At 47.3% G+C, this 22,373-nt stretch overlaps 1 protein-coding gene across 4 annotated transcripts in view; it reads left to right on the top strand.

Annotated features, from left to right (window-relative positions):
- Positions 1 to 22,373, top strand: part of PIDD1 (p53-induced death domain protein 1) — a 602,358-nt gene that overhangs the window by 426,383 nt on the left and 153,602 nt on the right. For all 4 annotated transcript variants that reach the window (XM_069624025.1, XM_069624027.1, XM_069624026.1 and 1 more), the window contains one exon: positions 1,843 to 1,990. In XM_069624025.1, coding sequence (XP_069480126.1) covers positions 1,843 to 1,990 — 148 coding nt within the window. The remainder of the gene's footprint in view (positions 1 to 1,842; positions 1,991 to 22,373) is intronic.

A 22,373-nucleotide genomic window follows, 5' to 3' on the forward strand; every position in this document is an offset into this window, starting at 1 on the left:
GCACATCCCGGGGTCGGGTCTCCGATTCTTTCCTAGGGGGGCCCACCCCATGTATTCTGTCCATATCGTCCAGGACAGAAACAGGTCCACACAAAGCTTGTATTGAGTGCTTGAGGTCTTTATATCCGATCTCTTCTGGAATGTTCTTAACACGTATATTAGATCGCCTTGACCTATTCTCAAGATCTTCACACTGAATTTCTAAGTTGTGCGTCATCCGTGCTAGCTTCTACAAGATTTTATAATTCAGTCTTCTGCCAGTTCTTGTAAAGCTTGGTCAATATTGTCCACTCGCTTGCCCAGTTTAGAGAGTTGCCCTTTAATTTCTAGAACTGCACTTTTTATGTCCGATCTTACTGCAACAATCTGTTCTTGGAAGGATTCCTGGAGCATTTCCTTGAGGTGTTGTTGATGCTCGGCCAGACATTGCATTAGTTCCTCTTTGGTAATTGCCCTGGGGTCTCCGTGTTTTTTAGTCGCTACTTGTGGCAACCGAGGAGTTAGGGAGCATTTCTCGCTGGGTGTATCTTTCACCTCTGGTTGCCAGCACCCTGTGATTGTCCCCCCTGCCCTTCGTGTGTTCGCCTGGGGGGTGCCGGTTTGCCTTTACTATGTCCTCTCCCTTTAGCATTCAACATGTGCTTCTTTAGGGGTATACCACCGATCTGCCCCACTCTTCGGTGGGTTGGCTGGAGGACCCGGTTATCCACTCTGCTTAGTCCTGTGACGTGCAATATCATCTGGATTTGCGCCCAGCGTCAATGCCCTCCTGTGCCATCCCACAGATATCCCACCAACCTGGGGGGAAATAGCAGTGTCCTTCTCACTGTGCTCTTTCAGTCCTGTGGGTTCCACGTGCAGCTCTATAGTATATAGTCCATCAAATCTTTCACCGTAGTCCATGACCCCTTATCGACAAAGGCCCTGTCTCCAAAATTGCTGCCTTAGTCCTCATGTCTCCCTCGAAGATTACCTCACTCCTTGGTCGGAGGCTCGCCACCACCAGGACTTCCCCTGTTCCTTTACAGTCTGCACCTTATGGTTTTTATCTTTTCTGCTTCCCCCTTCGCCAACTAACATTGGTTTTGGAATCAGTTTAGAATAAGATTATCCACAGACTGGTGAAGAATAAGCTCCCCCTCTGGATGATCCATAGTTGTTCTCCACAAACTGGTGAAGAATAAGCTCCCCCTCCGGATGATCCATAGGCTTCGCCAATGTCTCAAACGTATTCAAATCTCGCCCCCCGGCGAACTCGCCGTCTCCTTCTACGTTTCCTGCCTCCTGGGGACCATTGTTTGAGCAATCGAGGTGTGTCCCCCTTCCCTGCGTTACCTCCTCCGTAAATCCGCTGTGCGCCACCACCACCTTTTTATTCTTGTCTTCTGCCAGTTCGCATGTGGGCTGATGAAGGATACTTCTTCCACTGACCCCTTGTTTGCTTACATTTCCGCGTCATCTATGGAGGCCTTGTCCCGCACTGGAGCCTTCCTCTTTGTCTCGCTCCTACCCAAGTGCCACACCCTGCTCTTCAGTTCCCTGCGCCTGTTTACAGCCCTTTCTCTGAGTAATTTCCTGATTTAATCACTTCCTTCCTACTGAGGAGGGCTGATGTTTTCCAATGTTTATATATGCCGTTTTGGGGTGGGGGGAGATGAAATGCCGAACTCTGCTTTCGTTAGGGGCCGGAGACGAGCTACACTTGGCGCGTCCTCCCCCTGTAGGCAGCCATCTTGGAATCAATCTGATGGTTTTTAAAAGAGATCTCTGGTAGATTTAATGTTTCTATTTCGTCTTTAACCTGTTGTATCTCTATATCATTTGTCATACATTGTTCTTCAGGTTTTACCCATCACTCAAAAGGAGCTACAGGAGATTACAGATGACCCAGAATCCACAGCCAGCCCCCTCCTCTGCCTTTCTCAGAGTTCTGCCATCAACTTTCTCAAACCGGTCAAAATACAACTCCCACTACCGCCAGGGGTCACAGGTTAGCGATTTCTGATTTGACATTGTCATGTTTCTACGTTACTTTCTGTACAATAAATGTTGCCTTAATGATCTTATGATGTCGGTGAGTAGAAACATTTTTCTTTGATCTCTCCACCATGAATACACTTTTAATCTTTAGCCCCTATAAGCAGTTTTCGGAGGGTTTGGAAGACATTGCATTATAGGTTTAGACCTTGCTTGCAAGTAATATCAGCACCATCAATAAACCTTTTTTGTATGGTATTTACATAGCTCAAACCTGGCTAGGAAGCAGCAGAGGTGCATTTGAGGTTTACTGGAATGACAACACATCATAGCATTCTGTTAGGATGACAGCGATAGCAAAACAAAAGAGTTGATGGCTGGAAGGTTTAGAATAAATCTTGACCTCTGGCATTGCTCTGGGCAACCCTCCAGACCATCGTTCTTCGCCTGCCAAGCCATTACAAAAGGGGAAAAACCATATGCAAATCAGGCTTGGTCCCACCCCCAAAGGGGTAGTCCAGCCCGAACTGCTAGGTCACATCCCTTTTGCACGAGGCCACAAGCATCCCCAGACATGTTTCAGCCTTGTTGGGCGTCATCAGTGAGGAGTAGCTTGGGTCTCTAGGTCCAGCAGGCAAGGGACCCACGTCTGGGCATACCCTTCACACTGGGGGTGACAATAGCAAAACAAAAGAGTTGATGGCTGGAAGGTTTGGCTGATGGCTGATGACGCCCAACAAGGCTGAAACAAGTCTGGGGATGCTTGTGGTCTCGTGCAAAAGGGATGTGACCTAGCAGTTCGGGCTGGACTACCCCTTCGGGGGTGGGACCAAGCCTGATTTGCATATGGTTTTTCCCCTTTTCCCCTCTCCCCATTTGTTGCTTTCCCCTCTTCCCTCCCAACCTCATCGTCTCTCCACCTCCTTTCTGTAGAGAGGTTCCTACTCCCATCTCCCAAGATGTTGCTCTTTTGATAATTTACGTCTCCCTTCTCTATTCTCTCAGTTTCTCCTGTCCCTTCTCTCCCATTTCTGTCTTCCTTCTCCGTCTCTTTTTCCTTAGCCTCTTCACTTCCTGCCCCTCTCTCTGTACTCCCTCCTGTTATCTATCAACACCAAACGTTTCTGCTCACAAAGCATCTGTCGCCTGTCTTTTAATATATGTTGTTTCCCAGTCTTTTAAAATATGTTGTTTCCCTTTAATTGGATTGCCCGGTGCTTGTAGACCTTCGAAAATGTGTTTCTTGCCACACGCGACCACTCTGACACAAAGTATCCTCAGCTTTTCCCCGTTCTTTGGTAATTGACAAGAAAGGACTCAGACTTTCGAAAACGTGCTTATTCAAAGCACGTGATCATTCCGATACAAAGTATTCAACGTATAACAGAGTTCCTACACTCGCGCACCAGGTTTCCCATTCATTCGAAACTCACTGGTTGCTTTCCCAGTTCTTGTTGTAGCGTGGCTCACACGGCCTTCTGCTAAAAGCCTTGTTGCGATGCGAATTACACAGCCTTTGGCCTTCAGGGTTAGGGCTCCAGCTTCTGTCCTTCAAGCACCCCTGTAGTGAAGCAACAAGGAAAGGGGCAGCCCTCATGTACAGCTCCCCTCACCGTGCTCATCCAGCTCCAGTGAGTCCCAGCTCCCCTGCTACGCTTCCATGGAACCCCTCTCTCCTTGGTCCCTGGTGCCTCTACGTTTCCCTCCTGCTGCTTGCACCGGCCTCCTCTCTGCTTCTCCTGTTGCTCTCCCAGTCCCTCCTCCAGTCGCTTTTTCCACTGGGCAGGTCTCCTTTTATACACCAGCCCCTTGATAGGCTGCAAGTGTGAATGCTTAATTAGCCCTGCCTGACCACAATAAAGGGGACATGCCTGACCTTAACTGAGTTTAGAGGGCCTCTTCATCGTCCCATTACCAGAGTGGTAAAGGAGCATAGTCTTCATTGCTTTTAGTTGCTTCTTCTTCCCAGTACTGTCAAGTGTCAATTGTGGAGAAATAAGGGGAACTGGCTTATAACAGCCTATGAACGTTGGGGAAGGGTTGGTTGTCAATAGGAAAAGGGGATACCATGTCTCGCCCAAGGGCATCCCACTCCCCAAGGATCCTCCAACCAGGTGATCCTCCCTTGCTCCTCTTCCCCCAGGATCGGGATCCAATAGCAATGGCCTTTCCTTGGCCACCTGCACAAAGGACCCAAGGGGACTAGTATTGAGAATACCCTCAGGTTTTCTCACATTTCCGACCTAGTTCTTTCATCTCCTCAACTCTGTTCTTCATGTTCTTTACAGACTCCTACCATCTGCTCATTTATCCCCTTCAAATCGTGGCAGTCCTTCAAAGCAAGACCATAGATTCCCCTTCTCTGTGTTGTTTTCATGGTGTGGGCCACCCCTGCTTCTTCACGTTACTTTCTGTGCAACCCTCATGCTTCAAGATCTACAAATGTTCTTTTATCTCCCCTTTATCATCTTTGTGGTCATAGTCACTTTCTCTCCATTACATCTTGAACAGAAACTCCCACATGCTTTTGATCTCTTCTGCGCCGATGGAAGGCATACAAAAAGGGAAGCTATAAAAACATTTTGAAGCTGCGGTGACTCTAAAGGAGGCATCCACAAAGCCACACCTAAAACTTGGCTTTTTCAAATCATTTTTTGTGACACATGTGAGAAACCTGAAGGTGTGTCTCACCCACTATTCCCTGGGGATCTGTCATCCAGGTGGTCAGGACATGGCCATCGCTACTAGATCCAGTTCCAGGGGGTGGACCAGTGCGGGAGTATCACCTGGATGAGGGGTCTTCGGGGAGAGGAAGTGGGACACCGAAGGGTGAGATGCAGTATCCCCTTCCCTGTAACACCTTTTCCCCATCCTACCAGGTAAGATACTTGAAAGCTCAACCCCCCCTCCCCCTTCCTGACATGAACACTTTCTCACAGACAGTTCATCGTAAGCGACAACGGACTAACACCAGAGCCGTGTACCTGACATGTCCCAACACCATGGTCAGGCAATTGCTGATCATTACATACACCTGACTCCCATCACACTTCCCCACACGGATTAAAGGCGGAGCACGAAAGCACAATCTGAGCGAGGAATAGCACATGAGGAAGCAGCAGTTCCAAGATGGCGATTTAACACAAGGAAAAAAGGCGCCAAGAACTAAGAGGGTTGCAAGGAGGGAAGTGCCCTTGAACTCTAGAAACCGTTACTTTCATGAATTTTGGAGAGTGAGAAGCATGAGACCGGGAACTGAAGCTGAACAAACCTACATTGTGCATCAAAAGTATCCGGGGCACTCCTGTGGCGATAACTGAGAACGGGAGGAGCGATTGCCGCTGCGGTACTTCCTTGGCTCCTACACGAAAGCTGTGCTAGTAAAAGCAGCACAGCCGGTGAGTCCGAGAAACTGATACAAAATCAGCTTGTATTTGAACCAAGGTTGCAAGCGGCAACATTGTATGAAGAAATCCATAAAGCACAGTGTTTGAAGCACAGGTGATGAGAGGCGCGAACAAGTGGAAACTAAACGAGTGACTGTACTTTGAAAAAGCCAACTAAGATACTGTATACAGAGTGGTCCGGCGCATTGTGGGTGCTCATTCAAAGGTCTATTTTAGATATCCAACTGAATGTGCACATTCAAAAGTCTTTGATAAGTATAAAGTGAACTGCAATTGGTCTGAGCACGGTTAGGGGAGATCCGGGGTGAACCGTGTGTCACCCAAGAAGGAATATTTTTGGAACCTTAAAATGAAGGGATCTGAGCCCAGAAGAGTAGGATTCACCATAATAGAAAAGGGATCCGAGTCCGGCTGGTACGGATCCGGGGAGAGAGACACGTATCACATAATTATAAGAAGAAAATATCTTTTTTGTTTTTGCTTTGTACATCAGGCCCTTTAAGTCAAGAGACTTTGATGAGAAAAGATACTTGGGCGCAAAAGGCCCTCATGCCGGAATTGGAACTGTATCCTTGTGTCGAGGAAGCCATAGTGTGTGCTTGGCTCTAGTGAACCGCCTTGCCCCATGCTGAAAACGTGGGGAAGTGAGGCAAACGGCCCGACCATCCTGACTTATCATTTTGTGAACACTTCTTTCTTTTGCATGAACCTTCCCCCACACTATTTGTAAATTAGCAGTAACGATTGGCAATAGGTGTTTTAGTATATGCCCTAGTAGGACTGCATTATTATTATTTGATGGTCTTAGCTTGCTCCCATTTGTAGATTCAGGTTTAAATAGGCGTTTTTCACCCCCTTGTGAAAGTTCAATGAACACCCTTCAACTGTAGTCACTTGTGTCGGTCTTAATTCGATACCATGCCTTCCTTACATATGGTGTCAGGATTGGGATGTGATTCAGTTGCAAAAAATTGAAGATCCATGCTGATAATTGTCATACCACCAGAAGGGGAAAATAGAATACTTGAACTCCTTGACTCTGACCGTGTATCCACTCTAAAATAAGTTTTATGTTCTCAACTACGTATCCTGACTGTTCCACAAGATCTGTTCTTCAAAACACAGGTACTCTTAGATCCCCTCACACTCTCTCATCTTAATATACAACAGTGGGATCGAATAATATTGAAAGTTCGACCAGCCTTTACCTTTATTAGGCGTAGTGCCTTAAAACCCCCTGATCCTCAGCCCTTTTATTTTTTTGGTACACCACTGCTATCCGTTGCGGTACCATCAGGGACCAACCTAGAAAAATCATTCCCTTCGGCGGAGTCAGACTCAGAGGAATGAGATGACTTTGAGACTTTATCCTAAGGAGTCGAGACCTGTTTATTTCCGATTCAGAAAAAAAAACACAGGAGGAACCCTTACCCCACCGGATAAAATGTCCACCTAACAGCGATTATAGCCCAGTTAGCAGCCCATCAGATGCAGGCCGAAGCTAGAATCCAAGAAAACCTAACAAAATTGGTTGAGTTGCAAGCTAGGTCCCTCTTACCGCAGGGGATACTTCAACCATACAATGCCCTAAACTGGGCATTTGGCCAGGCACTGTCTGAAAAATGTAAAAGACGAAACTATGGAGATAGGCTGTTTAAAGGGAGAAGAGTGGGAAGAACCCAAAGAAGATCTAGAGGCATTCAGCATATGTTTGTGTCAGTTCTCTACTGATTTCACATATGAAAAGACTTGGGTGAATGGGAAACAAGTAAAAGCATGAATTGACTCCAGCACAAAGCAAACCGCTATAAGAGCTGACTTGGTCACAACAGCAGACCTTGAGAACGCTACCCTAGTTAGAGTTACCTGTGTACACGGAGACAATGAAGTATACCCCAAAATAACTATATAAATTAACATCGGGGTCGAAACCTGTTTAATATAGTCAGCCATAATTCCTGGACTCCCGAAAGCAGTTATTCTGGGTTCAGATTTCCCTACCTTTTCCACTCTCCTGTAAGAAACTCCACCTCCCTGTAGAAGGTTTTCACCCCAGGACTGCTGGCACTCAAATTACTACTCCCAAAACTCTCCAATATGGGACTGGGAAAAACCAGAACCTATAAAATCAGAGTAAATCCCTAGAGACCAGTTCATAGGATATTTTTGAGAGACTGACAAAACCACCACACCTCTACCTATACCGACAAAAAAAGATAAGTGGATTATGCGAGAGTCCCTGGATATATTTCATCCGTTCTTTCCCAGGTCTTAACAATGAAGAACCTGGACAAAGACCAATCCTATCCACCACGCATAGGGGATGGGTATGTGAGAAGGCTGAAGGTGTCTCACCCGCTAGTCCCCGGGGGATCTGTCATCCAGTTGGCCAGGACACGGCCATCGCTATTGGATCCAGTTCCTGGGGGTTGACCATTGTGGGAGGATCACCTGGATGAAGGGTCTTAGGGGAGTAGAAGTAGGACACCGAAGGGTGAGACGCAGTATCCCCTTCCCTGTAACACCTTTTCCCCATTCTACCAGGTTGGATACCTAAAAGCTCAACTCCCCCAACCCCCCTTTCCTGACATGACCACTTTCTCACAGATAGTTCATTGTGAGCGACAACTGACTAACACCAGAGCCGTATACCTCGCGTGTCCCAACACCATGGTCAGGCAAGGTCAGACAATTACTGATCATCACACACACCTGACTCCCATCGCAATTCCCCACATGGATAAAAGGCGGAGCACAAAAGCACACGAGGAAGCAGCAGTTCCAATATTGCGATTTAACACAAGCAGAAAGGTGGCGGGACCGAGTAGGGTTACAAGGAGGGAAGTGCCCTTGACCTCTAGAAACCATTACTTTTAAGAATCTTGGAGAGTGAGAAGCCTGAGACCGGGACCTGAAGCTGATCAAACCTACATTGTGCATCAAAGGTATACAGGACACTCCCATGTTGATGGCTCAGGCCAGCAGGAGCGGTTGCCGCCATGGTACTATCTTTGGCTCCTGCAAGAAAGCTGCCCCAGTAAAAGCAGCACAGCCGGTGAGTTGGAGAAACTGATACGAAATCAGCTTGTGTTTGAACCAAGGTTGCAAGCAGCAACATTGTATGAAGAAATCCATAAAGGACAGTGTTTGAAGCACAACTAAAGGAGTGAATGTACTTTGAAAAAGCCAACTAAGATGATGTGTACAGAGTGGTCCGGCGCCACGTGGGTGCTCATTCGAAGGTCTCTGTTAGGTGTCCAACTGAATGACAACTGCATTGTAAAAAGGGAACTTTGTATCGAAGTGGTCCTGCGACTGGTCAAGCTAAACCCTGTGCACATTCGAAAGTCTTTGATAAGTATAAGGTGAACTGCAATTGGTCTGAGACCAGCTGAGGGAGACTAATTGAATGTGAGGAAAGGATCTGAGCTCAGCTGAGGGGGATCCGGGGTGAACCGCAAGTCGCTCGAGAAGGAATATTTTTGGAACCTTAAAATAAAGGGATCTTAGCCCAGAAGAGGGGGATCCACCGTACTAGAAAAGGGATCTGAGCCCAGCTGAGGGGGATCCAGCGAGAGACACCCGAATCACATAATTATAAGAAAAAAATAACTTTCTGTTTTTGTTTTGTACATCAGGCCCTTTGTGTCAAGAGGCTTTGATGAGAAAAGAGACTTTGGCGCAGGGGTGTTTATTGAACTTCAATTGGGTTTGAAAAATGCCAATCTAATCCTAAATCTAAAGATGGGAGCAAGCTACGACCATCACATAATAACGCAGTCCTTGTGGTGTCTTGTCAAAATAAAAGGGCCTAGACTAATAAACCTATTGCCAATCCTTACCTCTAAATGCAAATAGTGTGGGAAACAATGTTATGCAAAAGAAAAGTGTTCCAAGAAATGAAATGTCAGGATATTCAAGCTGTTGGCTTCTGTTCCCCCATGTTTTCAGCACAGAATAAGACGGCACACTCGAGCTTAGCACAGGCTCTGGCTTCTCTAGCACAAGAGTGCAGTTCCAAACTTCAACATCATGGCCTTCTGTGCAAAAGTCTCTTTGCCATTCAAAGTCTCTTCTTTTAAAGGGCCTGGTGCAACAAACAAATAATAAAGTTTCTTTCCTTACAGGATTCTCCTACGCACACTTTTCTCCGATAATTTACTGTTCACCTTGGACCCCCCTCCACTGGGCTCAGATCAACTTTAACACAAAATTTTGTCTTTTCACATATAGACAATTTTCTTGGGATTTCCTCATATCCAATTTCTCGGGTGATTCATGGTTCACTCTGGATACCCTTCTGCGGGGTTCAGATCCCTTCTAACACAAAATCTTGAATCATTCTCCCTCTGCCGGGCACGGACCAATGTATCTATTGATACACAAACCTGCTTTAACACAAAGCTTTCAATTGATCTCCCTCTGTCGGGCTTAGACCAATTTTCTCTATTTTGTCATCAATTTTCTTTATTGTATCAACATCGAAGACTTTCGATTGTGCACAGGATTTGGCTTGACCCATTGCATGACCACTTCGATTCACAATCCTTTGCCACTCTTTCACTTTTGTCAATTCTCAGCGGGACACCTTACAGAGACCTTTGATTGAGCATGCACGCGGTGCCGGACCACTCTGTTAAAGGTATCTTATATCTTGGTTTCAAAGTTCAATCACTCATCTGCAGTTCAACTTTACTTGCATTGGTTATCACACGCATTTCATACCATCTTCGTTCCAGCACTCGCCATACAATGTTGCCGCCTGCAACACAGACCGGTCTTGTATCTGTCTCCCCAACTCACCGACTGTGTTGATTTCACTGACGCTGCTTTGTTGTTGGAGGCAAGGACAGTACCACGGCAGCTGGCGATTCTCCCCGTCTTGATTATCGACGCAGGAGGGCCCCGGGTACCTCCAACACACAATGCAGGATTCTTCAGCCTGGTTTCCTGGTCTTACTCTTTCTATTCTAGAGGCTTCATGAAAGTAACGGTTCCTTGTTGAAAAGGTCAAGGGAACTTCCCTCCTTGTGATCTCCTTCGATTTTGCCGTCTTTCTCCTTGTGTTAAACTGCCATTGTGGAACTGCTCTTGTGTTCCGCCTTTTATCCGTGTGAGGAAGTGTAATGAAAGTCAGATGTGCGTGGTGGTCAGTAATTGCTTGACCCTGCCTGACCATTGTATTGGGACACGTCAGATATATGGCTCGGGTGTTAGTCCGTTTTCTCTCATAGTGCACTGTCCGTGAGAAAGTGTTTGTGTTGTCAAAGGGGGGGAATTGAGTTCCTAAGTATCCTACCTGGTAGGATATGGTAAAGGTTTTACAGGGAGGGAGATACTGCGTCTTCCCATCCGGTGTCCCACTCCTCGAAGACCCCTCATCCAGGTGATCCTCCGCACTGGTCCACCCCCATAAACTGGATCCAATAGCGATGGCGGTGTCCCTACCACCTGAATGACAGATCCCCAGGGACTAGTGGGTGAGACACCTACTGGTTTCTCACAACCCCAATTGAGCCTTTTGATTATGCATCATCCCCACAGCAAATAGTGTACTCTGTATAAATCACCCCTATGGAAACAGAGCCAGTGCCAAGTACTACTTACTATCTCCCTACAGACTTCCCTATGACTAAGCACGCCTAAAGAGCACTGCAAGACTCACAGCCCAACAGCCACTTCACACTGCTGTTCGTACCATGCCAATCAGGAGCATAGCCCAACAAAATAGTAGGCTCAGCTCTGGAACTTGTACACCACAGGCCACAGCATGCTCCTTATCTACTCAGGCTAGAAATGGCAGACTGGAAGAACGCTCTTACCGTGCCATATCCGCAAAACCCTAACGCAACTTTGCTTACCCCAAACCTTGCTCTACACGTACCTCACCACCCAGAACTCTGTGTCAAGACCACCAAGCTACGCAAGCCTACACAGATCCCACCTCACAAATACCAGAAAACTCAGAAACCCACAGATCATAACCACTCTAGGACCTTGACAGCTACCCCACTGGCCACTTCAACGCTAAGCCAGATTTTGCTGCCCATTTCTGACAAGGGTAACTCTCCTGTCACTCTATTAACAGGCGCCCTCATTAATGCCAGATCCATCACAGCACATGCACTCGACATAAATTACCTCATCTGCACCCACATCCTAGACTTCCTTGCCATCTTTGAAAATGGCTGCACCAAGCCTCTGGCCCAACACTATCCCCTCTGGCTATGTCATCCAGAGAACCCGACAGACTCACCTGCAGAGATGGGGTAGGGGGGTCGCACTGACCGCCTGGTCCCACTCTATCCTTTGAAGAGCTTCTTATGCATGTTGGTGGGTACCAACATCAAACCGTCCTCCAGAATAATCTTTCCTGGGGGACCTGAACCTTGGCCTCAACAACCCATCTAACTTGCACAAATCCAACATAGCCAATCCACTCAGTGCCCTGGGCTTCGGACACTGTGTCCAGAATGGATTAGGGTTGCAAGACCGTAGCTGAAATGTTCGAGGGAGAAAAGACTGAAAGTTAATTTTACAAAAATAAATTTCGGTCTTCTCTCCCCTGAACATTTCAGACTTTGCCCTTGCCCCCAGCCCCCTACTAACGTATGGGCGTCACACCTCCTTGTGTGCCACCGTCTCCAACATCCCTCTGCGACCCCGGTTCCCTTCATGTACGTGCTTGGGAAACGGCGCTGCAGGGTCCTTTCCTTTTCTTTTTACGTAGGGGCTGTCCCCTATGCGGAGGACACCCCTGCAACCCTGAATCCGAAAATGCCGAATATGGAGAGCGGGGGACACCCCTGCAAACCCTGCTCCTCATGTTCGGTATTTTCCCATTCTTACGAATGGTACAGGCCTTTTTTGGACTTTTGTACCATTCATACGAATGAATTCAGTCTTTCTGGACGTTTCCGTCCAGAATCCCACCCATATCATGGGTCGCACACTAGACTGGATAGCTGACCTCAACTGCCAGATACCCATCCTAGACAACACACCTTTTCCTTGGTCTGACCACCACATACTCTCATTTACCGCTTCACCCCTTGAACACACCACTCACGCTCGTTCCTCCAGGCCCCCAGCCTGGACACGTAGCTCTCGTAATATGACAAAAGAAGCATTTCCCCCTTACTACAAGCGCTTCAATCACAACACTTGCACTCTAATGACCCCTCTATTCTTGCTGACCTTTATACAAGCACCCTCACCTTGGCTGTGAACGCCATGGCCCCACTAGCCCCTAGAAAATCTAAAGCAGCCAAACACTTGAACATCTGGTTTACCTCTGAACTCATGGAACTCTGCAAAACCAAACAAAGCCAGTTGGGGTAAAAACGCCCACAGACCCCATGAAATTACAATTTACCTTGGCAGAAAAACAATATAGATAAGTTAACATTGCAACCAAATCTACCATCTACAATCGCGGAATTGCCAGTGCCAAATCCAGCACTAGAGAGATCTTCACAATACTGAGGGAGCTAGGAACCCCAGCAACACCCCTCCCGTCCTAATCAAAGATGAGCCATGGTGCACCAAAATCCAAACATCCATGCCCGATAAGATTGAGAAAGCTATCCCTACTCAAATACCCGGCCATTCCCTCCTCTGCCTTCCGCCCAGTGACAACTCACAAGTACAACCTACCCCTGCTATTTTACTTTAGCCCCATCTCCGAGACTGAAGCAACCTCCATTGTAAAGGGCTTAACACCCTCTAGCTGCAAAGGCGACATCTGTCCTGCATCCATTATTAAGGACTGTGCAGATGAACTGATCCCTTTCATCACAAAATTCATTAATGCCTCATTCTCCTCTGGCCTCGTCCAAGCTAACCTCAAAGAAGCATGGGTTTGCCCTTTGATTAAAAAACCCTCAATGGATCCGACAGCCCCCAACAATTACAGGCCCACCCCCACTGTTCCCATCCTCTTAAAAATCCTGAATAGAGCTGCATATATTCAGATCCAACAATTCCTGGAAACTCGCCACATCTTGACCGTTCGACAGTCCGTCTTCTGACCTGGTCATAGCACAGAATCTGCCCACCTCCTTCTTTTGGATCTCTCAGCTGCATTCCACCTTGTCGACCATCAGATCCTCTGCCAACACCTCATTGCCGCATCACATTTCTCATCCTGAAGCCACCAGCTGGCTGGCTTACTTCCTCCAAGGTAGATCTGTGAGAGTATTTGCAGATAACCACAGTGCCGCACGAACCCCATAACCTCTGTAGTCCCCCAAGGATCTTGTGTATCCCCAACCCTTTGCAACATCTTCACCAGACCCCTCTTTGATTTACTTGACTCAAATCGGCATCTCCTACACATACTATGCCCATGACACTCAAATCCTCCTACCGCTGTCTGGCAACTATATCAAAGACACCCTAACCCTATAACAATGTATATGCCACTATTCAGGCTTGGATGGCTAATCACTGTCTCTGACTTAATGACAAGACAGAGCTCCTCCTGGTGGGGCCGCCAGCCTAGATCACGAAGAATCTGAATCCCCTTTACACATCCTTCTGCATCGATGGCATCCAAATCCCTGTCTCGTCGCCAGTAGAAACCCTTGGTATGTACCTCGATGCCACACTATCGCTCACGCGCCAAGTGAATGCCATCGGCTCGGCACGCACTACCAAGGACAGCTGCCTCCCTATTGCTTGTGCTATCATAGGATGAAGACTGGACTATTGCAGTGCCTTATTTGCTGGCACATCATGCTGGAACATTGCAAAGCTTCAGGTGATCCAGAACAATGCCATTTGTGCAGCCCTCAACATCCCAAGACGCAAACATATCTCCACTGCCAGAAAAAGGGCCCACTGGCTCCCAATCGGAGCGCGCATTATTTTCAGGTCTCTATGCATCACACACACACACACACACACACATGTCTTTCCAACTCTGCTCCCCACCTGACCCAGAAAATCATCAGTGATCGGTATAACAGACCACGCAGAGCAGCCCACAATAACATACTACTGCAACCACGCTACAAACGTGCTAAAGCCAGAGGTTCCAGCTTTCCAACATTTGTAGCAAAACAGTGGAACTCACTCTCCTCTGCTTTGAGAGCAGAGACATCTTGCTGGACCTTCAGGAAATCCCTAAAAACTGAGCTATTTGCATAACTACATTTCTGATGTTTGTTAATCTGCTTAGAATCACATGCTGTTCATAGTCCGACATCCAGTGGTCACTATTGCATTTTGTTTTTCGACGTCGACAAGGCGTGTCTGTAACACTATCCCTATAGTGACGTGCAGTGTACCCACAATCCCTCACGCGTCGAGGTCCCTCAGAATGTTTTTTTCCACCCAGATATTGGTCGCCTTTACGCAGAGCTCCTCGAGAGAAATTTCAAAGGCATTTACTCGACCCTTTGGTCGTTATTTAAGCTATACATTAGAACCCTCCTTCGACGTCGTAGCTGAGAAGCTGTTTCACCGCTGGATAAGAACTTTGACGGCGGTGACTTCGACAGAGGAGATCCTTCGGCGCTGCCGAACACGTGGCCTAGCCTCGCCGGCCCAAGACAGTAGGGAGAGTGGGGTCGTGGGACATTTCTTGTTCTTTCTGAGAATGCCTTTCTCTTTACCCTCCCTTTCCTTCCGGGTCGTTATCACGTTTAACTGTATCCTCAGCTATGGAGAGGACTCCCTTTAGATTTTGCCCGCGAGCTGCAAGGGCAAATTCACTTGGAAAGACAAGCACAAATGGTGTAACCGTTGCTTGCCCCTCGACCACAAAGAGGACGGCTGTGCGGCCTGTAAGCTTCTTAAGCCAAAGACTTTAAAGGACCGCAGGGTCAAAAGGTGGGCAGCCTACGCTATGTCTAGGTCTGATTCCTCGCCCGCCGCCGAGTGTGACGAGGATAGTGATAACTCGACCTCCGCGTCGGAGGTTGTAGACCTCTCTGGGGAGCATTCCCGCTCCTCGTTGTCTGTCCCCGGCCCCGACAATCTCGGCTCACGCCCTGCTTATGGGGATGAACACCCCTGCGACACGGACGAACACAGAAAACACAAACACAAGCACACAACCCACTGCACATCTTCGTCGAAGACGACAGCCCTAACGCCAGCTGAGACGCCGGGCCTACCGGCGACCTCCACCGACCGTAAGGGTCGCAAGCCCTCCCCGCCACCGCAGCCGCAATAAGCGACTGGGCTACCTGCAGACAAGGGCGCTACCACCAAAACATCAGGCGACGCGCCTCATAAGAGCGCTATCGTTGCCGAAAAAGACGATGCCAGACGAACCCTCGACGGAGAAACTAATCGTCGAGAGCTTGGCGCGTATAGTTTCCAAGGATGGGCAGAAACGGACGGCGAGTGACACGCCGAAAACCGTTCACAAGGCCAGGGAAGCGCCGAGGATGCCGGAAGGAAGGCAGAGATCGCTCCCGCCATCAAAAGAAGACCCTAGCCTGCGAGAAAGTTTCTCAGAAGGCAAAGGGACTTTATCCTCGACATTATGGGACAGACCTAGATGGATACAGACAGAGGGACCTCCTTTTTCGCCCCCAGACCTTTCTGGTTTACCATACTAGACTGTTGAGAGATACCAGTCATGTATAGACAAGCTGGGCAGATTCATGTCCACTCCTGAAAAACCTAAACGACCAAGGGAGGCGCTTCAGGAGGACCCTAGGACTAAATATCCTAGATTATTTAACCCCCTCCAAGAGGACATGAATACTTATGACCTCACTGAAGAAGACTCTTACTTCCAGGAAGATGAGGAGTTCTTAAATAGTGAAGACCAACAAAACCTAGGAACAGAAGAAGGTTTTGAGGAAAACACTGACATGGGTGCGGGGGGCTTCGAGAAAGACCCATATGAAGGTGGCTCACAGCCCTGGCAGTCACCAACAGAGTCTACAGACCCTGACATCTTAAACCTTCCCTCTCCTCAGACCACACCGGTCAGGAATCCATCACCAATAGATGATCAACCCGCCTTCAATGCGCTACTTCGAAAGGCAGCAGCGCATTTTGAGATTGAAACTGGCGAAATTACCCCTGATACTGATTTTGTGGAAAAGATCATTAAAGAAAAACCTCCCACTAGTTAAACCATTACCCTCCTCGCCTCAGTTAAGAGACAAATTACTCCATCGCTGCCCACACCTGCACTGGTAAGAGGGGTCAATTCCAGAATTGAAAAATTGTTTACTCTCTCTCAGTCAGACCCATTATACATTAGGGGTCACTCAATTCCGGACTCCTTGGTGGTAACTACCACAAGGAAAAGAGCGGGGGTTCCGCTGTCAACCAGCGAAGCACCCCCAGACAAAGAAGGAAAGAAGCTCTATGCCCTGGGTAAAAGAATTACAGCCTCAGCAGCTTTTTCAACCAGAATTGCCAATAATAATACACTACTGGCAAGTTATGCTGATGCCCAATGAGGAAAATTACGGCAAGACCTCGAGGAAGTTCCTGAGCCCTTAAGAACTTGCTTATTGGCCACAGTAACAGAAGGAACTCTGGTTAACCAGAGCATCAATAAAAAAACTCTTGATGCTGCAGAAACGGCTGGCCGTTCTTTAGTGCAGGGAATTCTTCTGAAGCATCATGTCTGGCTCCGCAATTCTGGTTTTAAGCCAGAAACACAGGCGTCACTCATTAACAAACCAATACAGGACTCTAACCTCTTTGGGAAGGCAGTGGACGACGCACTGGAGACTGCGAAGAAAGAGTTCGACACCCTCAAGACCTTAGACCAAATCTCAAGGCCTCCCAATAAGCGAGGATTTGGCAACAAACACTTTTTCGAGGGCAACGCCAACAACAACAGCAGCAACAACAGCAGTACACTACAGGCAACTGGTCCTCTACTCAGGGAAACAGTGGCCAGTACACGCAAAGAGGACAGCGCTGTGGCAAGAACAGAGGTCAGGACCCCACTCCCAGAGGTTCCCTGGCTACCAACACCAAATGACCCGAAGATCCAGGTCCCCTCCCATGCATCACCGGTCAGGGGCCGGTTAACATCTTTCCTACCAGCATGGGAGGGAATAACATCAGACCGATGGGTATTGTCAACTATAGCCCACGGGTACTGTATAGAATTCAGTCGGTCCCCCAAGTACAGACCCCCAAGGGGACGATGCCTGTCATTGGAACACCTCGCCATTCTTCTTCAAGAAGTGGAACTACTGCTACTAAAAGGAGCAATAGAGGTCGTGCCTCTATCACAGGTAACGGAAGGTATTTATTTAGTGTACTTCCTTGTACCCAAAAAGGACTTAACGATGCGCCCTGTACTAGATCTGCGCCCAGCGAACAAATTTGTCAAACCTCAAACATTTCGCATGATGACCCTACAGGAAGTAATCCCCCTACTTTCGCAGGGATATTACATGACAACACTGGACATGAAAGAGGCATACTTTCATATTTTAATGTTGCCAGTGCACAGAAAATACCTCAGGTTCATGATAGAGGGCAAACACTACCAGTTCAGAGTGCTACCCTTCGGCATAGCGTCAGCGCCGAGGGTATTCACGAAAGTACTGGCAGTGGCAGCGGCCCACCTGCGCAGGTTGTCCATCCCAGTATACCCTTACCTCGACGATTGGCTCATAACAGGGGATTCTTACGAAACTTGCTTCTCAAATACCCAAAATACTGTAGACCTTTTGTTCCAACTGGGCTTCTCCATCAACAAGAAGAAGTCCAGCCTAGACCCCAGCCAGATCAAACAATTCCTAGGGACTCTAATTCGAACAAAGGACGGCCTCGTCTTCCCCTCCAACGAGAGGGTCCAAAATATGCTTTTTCAGATCCCTCAATATGTGGCCGGTCGAGAGGTGACGGTGTGCAAAGCAATGCGTTTGCTAGGAATGATGGCGTTATGTATATATTTGGTACCTCACGCACGACTGCGCATGTGCCCAATGCAAGAGTGGCTCAACAGCCAGTGGTGTCAGGCCAGCGGACAATGGGACGATCTAGTGGTGGTCTCGCAGGCCTTGGTTCTCTCGCTACGGTGGTGGTCGAAGGAAAACCTTGTAATAGGGAAACCATTCGCCTCCCCCGCAGTGGAGGCCACTCTAACCACAGACGCATCCCTCACAGGATGGGGGGCTCACCTATCCCATCAGACTGCACACAGAGTTTGGACTCCGAGCGTAGCGTCCAAACACATAAACTTGCTGGAAATGCTAGCGGTCTTCAAAGCACTGAAGGCTTTCCAGGCACACCTGCAAGGGAAGACAGTGATGGTCCTCACAGACAGCACCACAGCCATGTACTATCTGAACAAGCAAGTGGGCACTCACTCTCCAGGACTGTCCAAGAACATCTGGAAGTGGGCTCTCAAACACAACATGTTCCTGTTGTCACAACATGTACCAGGGGAACTCAATCTGCTGGCAGACGAACTCAGCAGAGACTTCCCTCTGCCCGCAGAGTACGAATGGAGGTTACAAGAAGACATCGTCTTCGACGACTTCACACAATGGGGATTCCCAGAAATAGATCTGTTCGCAACTATGGAGAACTCCCAATGCCAAGATTGCGCCTCCAGGTACCCCCAGAACCAATCCAAGGGTAACGGTCTATCGATACCATGGTCAGGGAAATTTGTGTACGCTTTTCCCCTGACTCCCCTTCTCAACAAGATAGTGCACAAGATGCACCTGGAACCAGTTACCATGATACTAGTGGCCCCTATGTGGGCCCGGCAGCCATGGTTCGCTCACTTGATGGAAATGTCTCTATCTCCTCCAGTGAAACTTCCCTACCTGTACAACATGCCGTCACAGGACAAGGTCAGAACACTACACCCATGCCCACAGACCCTGAACTTAGCAGCCTGGCTCCTGAGGTCATAGAATTTGGACATTCTTAAGGAGGCTAGAAAACCTAACACTCGTTACTGCTATTCCAGCAAATGGAAAAGATTCGTCATCTGGTGTAGAGATAAGAACATCAACCCAGTTGACTGCTCTCCCACACAGATTGTTCTTTACCTGACTCACTTATTAGACTCGGGTCTAGTCTTTAATTCCATTAAAGTTCATCTAGCTGCACTTTCCGCATACACCACTTCTCAACACAAAGTGTCATGGTGGAAAGTCCCAGTTATTAAGGCCTTCATGGAGGGAGTAAAGAGAATACACTCTCCTATAGCTAACCCAGCTCCCGGATGGGACCTAAATGTGGTACTTACCAGGCTTATGGGCTCACCCTTTGAACCCATGCACAAAGCATCCCTTAAGAACCTCACTCTTAAAACTGCTTTCCTAATAGCTATCACCTCCATTAGGAGAGTGAGTGAACCTCAAGCGCTCTCTATACTAGACCCCTTTGTAACAGTTCACAAGGATAAGGTGGTTCTACGCACACATCCTAGGTTTGCACCAAAATTCATTTCTAAATTCCATGTCAACCAATCAATAGAACTACCAACGTTCTTTCAGAACCCTTCAAGTTTGGGAGAAAAGAGCCTGCATACACTAGATGTACGCAGGGCTGTCATGTTTTACATGGAAAGAACTAGACCTCTGAGAAAGACTAATCAGTTCTTTGTCTCGGTGGCAGCAGGAAGAGAAGGAGATGCAGTTTCAAAATCCACCATATCTAGATGGATTGTCCAATGTATCACTCTCTGTTACACTCTTGCTAAGAGAGAACTACCCTTCAAGCCAAGAGCACATTCTACTTGAGGCACTGGGGCTTCTATAGCATTCATTGCAATGTCCCTCTGGAGTCCATTTGCAAAGCGGCAACCTGGAGTTCTGTACACACCTTTACAAAACACTACTGTCTAGATGCCCACTCTAGATCTGATTCCCAGGTGGGGCAAGCAGTGTTAAGACATCTATTTTCTACTGTTCCTTCTCACAACCCACCTCCAACTCTGGGTATTGCTCGCTAGTCTATGCACAGCATGTGATTCTAAGCAGATTAACAAACATCAGAAGACAATGGATTACTTACTGTAAAAGCATTTCTGATGGTTGTATCTGCTTAGATTCACATGCGCCCACCCTTCCTCCCGCTCGGATGGAAGGAACATAGACATCCTTACCTTTCTCTCTTTTCTGTACTCACTCACGTCTGATAGGCTCCCTCAGGGCAGAAAAAATGCAAACGGAGGGACCTCGACGCGTGAGGGATTGTGGGTACACTGCACGTCACTATAGGGATAGTGTTACAGACACGCCTTGTCGACGTCCCCTTTTCGACTACGAAAAACAAAATGCAATACTCCGCAGTGACCACTGGATGTCGGACTATGCACAGCATGTGAATCTAAGCAGATACAACCATCAGAAATGCTTTTACGGTAAGTAATGCATTGTCATACTGGACTTATAATGTGTCTATGAACTCTTTTGCCCGATGATTGTGTTTTTTATGGATGTGTAATGGGTTTGTAACAGCGCCTTAATGCCGACGGGCTTAGTGCGCTTTAAAAATGAAATAAATAAATTGAGTATGAGATGACAGCTGCAATTATTACTTACTATAAAGAATCCTCAACTTTTTCTTTCTTTTTTTAATATTGTTTTTATTTGTGATTCAATCAACATGATTTTTCACAATTCATAGAAAAAACATACATAATTCATAAAAATTCACCATACACAATTCATAAATAAATTTGCCATCCATGTACTAGAATGCATTAAAATGCAGTAAGGTCTCCAGAGACAAAGAAAGAGAAAGAACAGAAGAGTAAAACTGAAAAAGAAAAGAAAACAAAAAGGAAAAACAGAGAGGAAAAGAAAAAAGGCAAACACATATACTCAACCTTATAATCACAACAGATTAAATCCTCCCTTACTATTGGAGGCCATATGTAAATTTGTTAACTTCTCTCTGCAGGAGGGCTACGTACCAATCGACATAAAAAAGCCTGGGTTACCCCCATTAAAAAAAAGCCTGGTCTGGATATGGAGGTCCCCGCTCAACTACAGGCCCATAACGATCACGCCCTTCCTGTTAAAAATACTGGATCGTATTGCTTACAACCAGATCTCTCAACACCTGAATAAGTTTCCTATTCTTAATCGACACCAGTCAGGATTTAGACAAGGTTTTGGTACTGAGACCTCTCTTCTCTAGTTGAATTCGAGGCTCTTGAAGCGTACTGATGAGGGTTCATTATCTTTACTAATATCTCTAGATCTGTCCTCCGCATTCGACTTGGTTAACCACGCCATTCTGGTTGCTAGAATGGTAGAGGTAGCCAATTTTTCTCCAACTGCAGTTTAATGGATCAGCTCCTTACTTGACAACTGAGAAAGTTGGGTTTTCTGAGAGGAGGCAGAGGCTTTACCAGTGTCAGTCAATTTTAGAGTGCCGCAGGGAGAGTGTATTTCCCCCTGCTTGTACAACATTTGTATGGCCCCATTCTTTGCTCTTTTGGAGCAAGAGGGGCTAATGTTTTCTAACTATGCAGACAACACTCGGTGTTGATTGTACTCATTCACAGGATGAAGAAGAACTTAATAGAGTTTACACTCTTGTGGAAAACTGTATGGTACGGAACAATCTTGCTCTAAATAAAGATAAAACAGAGCTGCTGATTGTGGGCACGCTCTCTATGCTGTCTAAAATGGACCCGGCCTATAATTGCTTTCTTCTGGGTGAAGTAAAAATAATCCCACAGAGGAAAATCAAAATTCTAGGAGTAGTTTTTGACCAGCAGCTGAATACGAAAGCGCATGTGGGGATTCTCGTTTCAGCGGCGGCCTACTATGTTAAGCTCCTGGCTCACCTCAGACCTTTCCTATCTCAGGCTAATGCAGAGACTATTGCCAGAGCAATCATCGGTGCTAAATTAGATTACTGTAGTAGCCTTTTGGTTGGTCTCAGTAAGTGTTACGCTCACCTGGTATCCACAGGGACGCCGCCCAGCTGGGTTACTCACTGGTATGTTTCTCAGCTTTGCCCTGATGTGGTCTGCGGAGAAGGTTCTGCCTGAAAATACAGGAAGACTGTGTTCAAGACTGA

This window comes from Ambystoma mexicanum, chromosome 11, assembly GCF_040938575.1.
Source record: "Ambystoma mexicanum isolate Mex_15411 chromosome 11, UKY_AmexF1_1, whole genome shotgun sequence".
Lineage (NCBI taxonomy): Eukaryota > Metazoa > Chordata > Amphibia > Caudata > Ambystomatidae > Ambystoma > Ambystoma mexicanum.